At 40.7% G+C, this 10000-nt stretch overlaps 1 protein-coding gene across 1 annotated transcript in view; it reads right to left on the minus strand.

The window, feature by feature from the left end:
- MAN1C1 (mannosidase alpha class 1C member 1) overlaps positions 1–10000 on the minus strand; it is a 218617-nt gene that overhangs the window by 124512 nt on the left and 84105 nt on the right. The window contains 1 exon segment of the mRNA XM_074305793.1: positions 6709–6805. Coding sequence (XP_074161894.1) covers positions 6709–6805 — 97 coding nt within the window.

The raw sequence follows: 10000 nt of genomic DNA on the forward strand, positions 1-10000 counted from the left end.
CTCTATCCCATTTATGAGACGTCTGAGTCCTTTACATCATCATTAGAGGGAGGATTACAAAGAATCACTTATTTAGAGCAGAAAGGGGTGCTATTCACTTTTTTACTTTGTAACCAAGAAAATTAAGGCCAAGAAATATTAAGCAACTTTCTGTAAGGCTACACAGTCAATCTGTGCTGGCCAGGACACTTGGGAACTTCTCTGGGCCTGGCAAAATGGGAAATGAAGAAAGGAGAAGCAGGGGAGATGGTATCTTTAGCTTTCATGGGGCCACTTTCCATAGAGCGTTTATGCGTCCTGGAGTTTCAGGGTGGGACATAACCTCAATCAGAAGTCTATCCCATCTCTTTCCTTAAGAGTTTTTCTTCTATTCCCCATAGGAACTAATCAGCCTTATATCCACCCCCTTCTTCACTGCCCTTCGCCACTCCAATAGCCAGGACTGGGGTGAGGACTAGGGTCTTACTGAGTCCAGCAGTGATTGGAAAAATTCATCTCGCAAAATACTGTTACAAGGACCATAAACAAGGCCACCCAAGCCTGGATCTCTTGTCCATAGATCAGCCTGATTAATTATGGAGAGACACACTATCAGCCCATAGGGGATTAACCCATGAAAGAAAAGCATAAAACTGTCCTTAGTCCTTTGTGGTCCTATCCATCCTTCTGTTTCCACAATGACAGTTGCTAAAAGTGGGGATAGAGATATGTTTGGAATCTCAGTTTTTAAAGTATCCATAAACATTAATTTCACCTCTGCTGTTCTGAATGTAAGATCCTTGCTCTGTGATCAATGAGAGGCCAATGGCCAATGGGAAGAACAAAATCGCATCAATACTGATGCTCCTGCCATAAATAAACCAGAAGATGGAAGTTGTGAGTGATCTCTCCATTTAGCTTTAAGTTCCCCTTGGAGAGACCATAAAAGAGTTGGTTTTATCATGCACTCAAAGGCAATAAGAAATATCATTTCACAAGACACTCAGTCAACCTGCCCCTTAGCACTCATGATGAGTACAACCCAAAAGACCATAATGAAGATGTTTTCAAATGGACGCCCTACATTTATTACAAGGGACAGAGACAAATTCCACAGAAAATTTCACAAGATTGTTATTTGGGAGTTGTTTCTAACTAACTAAATAAAATCAATGGGGGAGGAAAACACATTTTAAAGGACTTATTATATACAAAGTACTGTGCTAAGGCTGATGAAACAAACAGAAAATTCAGACAGCCTCTGCTCTCCAGGAGCTCATCTCATAAAGGAGGGTTTCAGCTGCATGTCAGAAAAAAATTCTTCTGGTCCTTAGGGTCAGCAACAAAGCAGATGGTGATGCTTCTTTTTAAATGTTATTTCCACTGGGAAATTCATATCAGTTCCTGATGTTGAACTATATGACAGGGCCAAGCACTTTGGTGGTAAGAAGTTTCTTTTTGGGGGTCCTTAGTAACTATGCCAACAGAAACTGCAAGGAGGCTTAATTAACAATCTTTATGTAGTCAGACCAACTGTTTCAAACTGAGGTCAAATAATAAAGATAATGAAAAAAATATATTTGTGATTTGTGTGATTACTATAGTTCTAACCTAACCTATTCAAATGAGTTGTTTATGTTGGGAAATGGAAAATGGATAAAGGTAAAGATATTGACTTTGATTTCTTCCAGAAGTTTAACCTATTTAAGGCAAGTATTTAAATGAAAAAGTTGTCTCTGTGGTTGTATTGATCAAGGAATCTTCTGTGATCTAAGCAGATGAATGGGAGATGCCTTCTTGGAGGAGAGCTCTTAAGATTCTCACATCTGTATTAGGCAATTCTAATCATGTAGAAGTAGCAGGACTGGAATCTGAATGCAAATTTCCTACCTGAGGGTACTCTTTCACAGGTTGAATGTCCCTCTTTCTTTTTGTCAATCTTTTCTCTAAGATCTCTCTACCAGGATATCTCACAAGAACCTCCAAATATCTTAAACAATTTGTCTTCTAACCTTAACCTTTCCTCCTGAGTTCCTTCACTCTTTCTGTCTGGAGCATAATCCACTATTTCTCTAATGATAGAAATCTTGAAGTAACCTTTGATTTCTCCCTTGTTTTTATCTCTCCTATCCAGTTACTGACTCCTACCTATACTACTTCCACAATATCTCCTTTCCCTCCCCTTGTGCTGCTACCATCAGATAGGCGCCCATTTCACAAATAAAACAGCCTATTAATAAATGTTCCTACTGTACTTGTTACGCCTTCCAAGCCATCCTTCAGATCACTGCCTAAATTACCTCTTGCTCATTGATTTGGTCATGTCACCCTGTCAATCCGCTCAAAAATGAATATATTCAGAGGCTCTTCTCTGCCTACTAATGCAAGATAGCATAAGAATAAAACACTAGATCTGGAGTCAAGAACCCTGGGAAAACCAGAGTTTAATCCTGCAATAGAGATATAATACTTGGATGATCATGAATAAATTAATCAATTTCTCAGATCCTCAATTGCCGCACTTACACAATTCAGACAATGCTAAGAGCCAGCACTTACATGGAGTTTTAGGGTTTGCAAAGTTCTTTATATACATTATCTCATTTGATCTTCACACAAGAATCTTGGGGAGGGAGTGATATAACTGATCTGCTCAGTATTAGACAGTTCAAAAAGTATGTAAGGTTGGTATCAAACTTCAGCACTCTGTCCATTGCTCCACCTGGCTGCCTCAATTGTAGTTTCCCCGCAATTAACTGTTTCAAGGAAGAAATGGTAAGAAGGGGAGTTCGAAATCCTTAAAGTCCTATGGAAGCATGAGGGGAAGTACAAACTTCTTTGCCTGGCATTGAAGGTTAACCAAGCAATCATTGACAAATATTAATTACAAGCCAGATACTGTGCTAAATACTGAGGGTATAATTTTTTTAAAAAATAAAATAAAATATTCTCAGCTCTTGAGAAGCTTCCACTTTATCATAGACATCACTTTATCTTTCCAGTATTACCTTCATTCCAAGCTCTTTTTTATTTCAGCTAAAACAAACTTTTCTTCTTTTCATGGTGGCAAAAAACTGGAAATGAGAAATGCCCTTCAAAGGGGAAATGGTTGAACAAGTTATGGTATAGCTATATGATGGAATACTGTTGTGCTGCGAGAAATAATGAAGGAGATGGCTTCAGAGAACTCTGATAACACTTCTATGAACTGATGCTGAATGAAGTGAGTATCACTAGTAGAAAGATTCATACAGAAATAACAATAACACAAAGATGCACAATTTTGAAAGTTTTCAGAACTCTTATCAACACAATGACCCACCATAATTCCAGGGAAATCAGGATTAAGAATGCTACCTACCTTTATAGAGGGAAATAATGGACTCAGTGTAGATTGAAGTATGTTTTTTTCCCCTTTTTTTGTCATGGTTAATATGAGAATGTGTTTTGTTTGTATCTCTATATTTGTAACTGGTTTTGTTCTTGCTTTCTCAGTGGTAGGAGGTGAGAGAGGAAAATAATTCAGAACTGAAAATCAAATCAAATCAAATTTTAAAAAAAATAAAATGAGCTGTTTCATGTCCTCCAAAGTACCCGTGGCTTATACTCTTCCCTGTGCCTACTAAGTCCTTCCTTCTCCATCCTTGCCTTCTGAAACCATACTAAATTTTAAATCCAAATTCAAAGGCTGCCCTTTCCAGGAAGCTTTCTTTGATCTCCACTATCAGTACTGATCTTCCTCTTTGGACTTCCCTAATGTATATATGATCAAGCAAATAAGAAGCATTTATAAAAGTTTAATATGTGCCAGACACTGTGCTAAGTACTGAAAATAGATTACATTCTAATGAGAGAAATAGCATATGTTAATATTCATACAGGAGAAATAAAGTTGATGGAAGGCAATCTTAGAGAAGGCAATCTTAGCCTTAGGAGCTAGGGGAATAGAGGAAAGCCTCCTGGAAGATATCGCATCTAAGTTGAATCTTGAAATCAGAGATTCTAAGTGATATGAGATTAAAAGGAAGAGCATTCTAGGCTGGGAGAATGGAGACAAAAGCAGGATACAAGAAATGAAGTATCATGGTGGCAAAGAACCAGAAATGGAACAGCTGTCCTTCAATGGGGAAATGACTGAGCAATTTATGGTATAGGTATATGATAGAACACTATATCATATTCCTAAAGGAAAGAAGAACAGCCAGAAAGTCAATATTGCTGTATCAGAGAGTACATAGAGAAGAATAGAGTATAGGAAGACTGGAAAAGTAGGAAGGGGCCAGATGATGGAGAATAATAGATGCTAAACAAAGGATTTCACGTTTGATCCTGGAGCTACAGGAGTTCATTGAGAAGGGTTGCATGGACAGACCTGAGCTCCAGGAATACATTTGCTCACTGCATGGAAAGTACATTGGGGGAAGGAGAGGCTGGAAGAAGAGAGACTAGTTAGAAAGTTATTGTAGTTGAAGGGTAAAGAAAGTTATTCCAGTTGAAGGGTAAAGAGGGTCTAAGCTAAAGTAATGGCTATGTGAGTAGAGAGATTATGGGAGAGATGGTCAGAAGAAGGAAATTACAAAATCTAGCAACTTACTGAAGAGATGGGGTAAAAAAGAGAGGAGTGAAGGATGTCACTGGGGTCTCAAATCTGGGTAACTGGAAGGATGGTGATACCTTCAACAATAAAAGGGAAGTTAGGAAGAAGAAAGGTTTGGGGGATGGAAAAATAATGAGTTTTGCTTTTCATAGTTAAATTCAAGATACCTAAGGGAAATCCAGTTGGAAATACCCAATAGACAGTTGGTGGTGCCAAAGTAGAATTCAGGAGGGAGACAAGGGCTGAATTTAGAGTATCTGTATAGAAATGGCAATGGAATCACGGCAACTAATGAGTCAAGAAGACACAGGGAAAAGAGAAGAGGACAGAGCCTCAGAGGACACCCACACTTAATGAATGTGACATGGATGAATATCCAAGAAAGGAGATTGAGTAGGAAGTGTCAGTCAATTAAGCAAAGTACCAGGAGAGGAGAGAATCCAGGAGGAGGAGGTGGTCAACAGCTACAGAAAGCTTAAGACAGATGAGAACTGAGAATAGGCCAATGGAAAGCAATAAACGCCAAACAAAGGACTTCACATTTGATCCTGGAACTAAAGGAAATCATTGAGAAGGATTCCATGGACAGACCTGAGCTCCTGCAATTGAGGATTGGCCATTAAGAAAGCATTGATAGGGGCAGCTAGGTGGCGCAGTGAGTAGAGCACCAGCCCTGAATTCAGGAGGACTCGAGTTCAAATCTGGTCTCAGACACTTAACACTTCCTGGCTGTGTGACCCTGGACAAGTCATTTAACCCCAGCCTCAAGGGAAAAAAAAAAAAAAAAAAGCATTGATATCTTTGAAGAGGAGGATGTTGGTGAACCAGAAATCATACTAGAAGGTTTACAAGTGAGAAGAGATGAAATAGGGGCACTTATTGGAGATGATAAGCTATCAGGAATGGGCAGACCAAGTGGAGCTTTTTTAAGGATCAAGGATACTTATACATATTTGTAGGCAGTAGGGAAGGAATCAGTATATTAGGAGAAACTGAAGATTAGATTGTGGGAGTGATGGCGGGGCACACAGGAAGGGATAGGGCTAAGAAAATGCATGTGGAGGGGTTATATTTAGCAAGTGGCAGGACCACCTCATCAGCAGAGACTGAAGGGAAGTTAAGATAGCGGGGGATGAAGTCAGATAGTTGTAAGATGAGAAAGGGAAGAGAGCTCCTGGCAATGGCTTCCATTTTTTCAACAAGGTCTCTAGTAAAGAGGACTTGGAGAGAAAGTATTTTGGAGTTTTGAGGAGAGAAGACAAGATTGGAATATGTGTTATCACATTTTAGACTTATTATCTGTGGTAATTTTTTACATAAGCTCCATTTGTATATCAATCATTCCTTATTTAAGTTTTCCCATTGTACAGAACAATTTTCTGCATGCATTTGGATTTAGGATTCCCTAAAGCATCCATGACAGATTTAGAGCTGGAGGGGACCTAAGACCATTGAGTGCAACCCCCTTGTTTTGCAAATGAGAAAATTCAAATCTAGAGAAGTTAGGTAAATGTCTCAGGGTCATACAGCCAGGACATGTCTGAGGCAGGATTTGGACACTGATCTTGGCTCTAATATCAACACTCTGACAATTGTGACAATAGGCAAGTTAACAGTTATTAATTGAATGATGAATACCCAGTCCTTACACCATCCAGGCCACCTTACATCTGGCCAATAGAGTAACCAGAAGTGATTAGAATTCAATCAGAAGAAGACAAGAAAAGAGGTGGGGGTAAGGGCAAGGACAAGAGGAGGAAAGAAGGGGAGAGGGAAGAGGAAAAGGAGGAGGAGGAGGAGCTGGAGGAGGAGGAGGAAGAGAAAGAGAAGGAGGAAATGGAGAAGAAAGAGGAGGAGGAAGAAGAGGAGGAGAAGAACAGGAACAAGAACAAGAAGAACAAGAAAGAGGAAGAGGAAGAGAGGGAGAGGGAAGAGAAGATAAAAAGGAAGAGGGAGGAGGGAGAGGGAGTAAGGGATTTCAAAAAGACAGAGAGAGAGAAGAGGGAAATTGAATGAGGGAGAGAAGAGAGATGGAGGGAAGAATTAGGGATAGAAAAGAGTAATGTCTCAGCTGTGAATGTGGCCACCGTAGTCCATCGGCTCCTCCCCAAATCACAGAGTGCTCCTCTCACCGAACATGCCACCCGTGTAGCCATTCTTCGTCACCGGTCGAAGCTCATTCTTCCCCAGCGCAAACTGCTTGTAGTTATCCCAGGCAAACTGCATCATCTGAAAGAAATATCAGGACACAAAACACTTTTGTGAACAACCTCCGCCTCTAGTCCCTTGAAATGTAGCGCGGAATCATATTTGGACAAATATTTGCAGTGGGAATAATTACAAAAATATAAGGAGGCAGTGGGATGGAGACAACATGTACACAGATAAATATAGACGCAGTGAATACAAAGTAATTTTCAGGGGAAAGAGCACTAAACAAATGGAGGAAAGGAAGAGGGAAAAGGCCTTACAGAAAAGGTGATATCCAAGCTGAGCCTTGGGGGTGGGGTGGGTGGGGATGGGGGCAGGGAGGAAGCTGGTGGTGTAGTGAAAAATCAATGAACTTGGAGTCCAGAAAACCTGGGTTCAAATCCTGCTTCAGAGGCTTCCTAGCTGCCTGACCCTGGGCAAGTCAATTTAACTCCATCTGCCTCAATTTCTCATCTGTAAAATGAAGAGATTAGCTATGATGTCCTCTAAGGACACTTTCAGGCCTAACCCAACATCCTTTGATAATCACTTGTTATCTGCCAAACACTGTTTTAAGCACAGAAGATACAAAAAAGGTAAAAGATTCATTCCCTGCTCAAGATTAGCTTGTAATCTGATCAGATAACATGCAAACAAATATATATACACACAGGATAAATAGGAAATTATCAAGAGAGGGAAAAACGATAAGGGAAAGAGGCTAATGCATTACTCTTCTCTGAAACTCAATTTCCTCAACTATAAAATGGGGATAATGATGTTAGGACTACTTATCTCTTAGGATTGATTATAAGGAAAGGGTTTAGAGAACTTTTAAGCACTAAAGGGTGTCCCAAAAGTCTTAGTGTAGTTTTAAGCTTCTTGTGATAGATGTTCTGTTGGGTCCAACTCTTTATGATCCCATTTGGGGTTTTCTTGGCAAATGTCATTTTCTTTTTTCGATTCATTTTACAAATAAGGAAACTGAGGCATGCAGGATGACGTGACATGCCCAGGGTCAAATAGCTAGGAACTGTATGGCTCTCAGGTCTTCCTGACTCCAGGCCCAGGATTCTATCCATTGGGCCACTTAGGTGGCTTTAAAGCTATTTAAACTGCACTAAGCCTTATATTACCCAATAATACACAAAAATCATAATAAAGATCTTATAAGAGTGCTCTGGGTTAACAGGAAAGAGACATTACAATACTATAGGAGCAGTTAGACCTGAGTTCAAATCTAGCCTCAGATACTTCCTACCTGTATGACCCTTGGCAAGTCACTTAATCCTGTTTGTCTCAGTTTTCTCATCTGTAAAAATGAGCTGCTGAAGAAAATGGCAAACCACTCCGGTATTTCTGCCAAGAAAATCCTAAATGGGGTCATGAAGAGTCAGATATGACTGAGAAAAAAACCTCCAACCCTAAAGTGAGACAAATCACCTAGAATAATCCAGCAAAGGGCAGTAATTCTTCTGCCATCTCAGAACTCAGAATTTAAAACCAGAAGGACTCTTTGAGATGACCCAGCACTGCCTCATTGTACAGAGGAAGAATATGGAAGGCTCCAGGCAAGAAAGCCTGTCCCAGGTCTCGTGGGTAGACTCCGCTGAAGGAAGACAATGCTTTGCCTAAACACAAGTTTGGGGCTGGCTCTCCCCCACTACCTCTGCCTCAAGCTGATTTTGGTTTCCTCACCGGATGCTATTCCAGATTCTCAGCTCACTTCATTTGCCAGGCTCCAGGGGAAACTCATTGCTTGACCATGGCAGCTGGGGAGAAATGAGATGAGCTGAGTGACTCCCAACCATCAGCAGCAGCCCCTACCCCAGCAGCTAGTCAGACAGACCTGTGGCAGCTCTGAAAGGAGGAAAGGGAGGTGGGCGGCCCTGGGAAGCTGTTACGAGTATAAAAAGGCAGCAGAGAAGGTGGTACAGGGGCGTGCAAGAGGGGGAGGCAGTTAGCTATCCTGCTGGAAAATCAAAGACCTGCCAGAGAAGAGGAGGGAGGGAAGGAGGAGAGAGGGGGGAGGGAATTAGAAGTAGAAATCTACCTCTGTCTTATTTTTAAGGATCTGTCAGTTTAGATATTTTAAAAGTTCTCAATTATTATCCAGACTGTACAGAGTGACAGAGCATCTCTAGAGTAGATTGGGTGGGACAAGCCAGTATCTTTCCTAGACTCCCAAGCCTGCCCAAAAGCTATCTGGGGGTCCTCTTCACCTGGATTTCCTCTAGCTACCTCAGTCTCAACTTGTCCCAAACTGAACTTCTTATCCTAGCCTCTAAACTGCTGCCCATGAACTTATGTCTTTTTAAAAAATACTTTGAAAATAGTTTTCAGTCATTTTGCAGTCATGACCCCATTGGGGATTTCTTGGAAAATATAGTCGAGTAGTTTGCCATTTCCTTCTCAAACTCACTTTACAGATGAAGGAACAGAGGCAAACACTATTAAATTATTTGCTCCGAATCACACAACTAGTGTCTGAGACCGATTCTGAACTCAGGTTTTTCTGACTGTAGACCCAGCACTCTATCCACCACAGATTATAAGAAAATGGTATTTTAATGCAGTTGGGTTCCTTTGTAATCCTATATCTTTTATTTTGTGCATTTAAAAAAATTCTGAGAATGGAGCCATAGTCAGTTTCATTCAATGGCCAAGACCCCCTCTCTAAACCCACTTCTCCTCTAATTTCCCATTTCTGTGGAGAATGCCGCCATTTTTGTAGACACTCAGATTCACAATTCCAGGAGTCACAGAAGTCAGCCTCAAGGTAATGTGATATAGGGGACAGAGAGGTGAGCATGAACACAGATCTCTAAGATTTCAAACCTGAGCTTTAATTCTAGCTCCAACACTGAGAAATGGCCCCCCTTATCTAGTCTTTGACCTGCTTTGATGAGAATAAATCTGGATGTTTTGTCAGGTCCCCTCAAACTCTCAATTTCTGATTCAACTTATCACACTACATAGTTCCTCATTCCCCCATATCCAACCAAATGCAAAGTCTTGTCAATGCTAACTTCCTCCATATCTCCTGCCACATTTTTTCTCCCTGTATACACATTTGTTCCTTTAACACTTCACATCTGGACAATGACAATAGGCTCCTACCTATTCTTGCTGAATCTAGTCTCTCCAAATGATCCCCCCACCTTGCAAATAGTTATTCCCTGACCCCCTCCCTTGCTGAAGAAGATTTCCTGACTCCCTCAAAGATAATCTTTT

Source organism: Sminthopsis crassicaudata, chromosome 3 (assembly GCF_048593235.1).
Source record: "Sminthopsis crassicaudata isolate SCR6 chromosome 3, ASM4859323v1, whole genome shotgun sequence".
Classification (NCBI taxonomy): domain Eukaryota; kingdom Metazoa; phylum Chordata; class Mammalia; order Dasyuromorphia; family Dasyuridae; genus Sminthopsis; species Sminthopsis crassicaudata.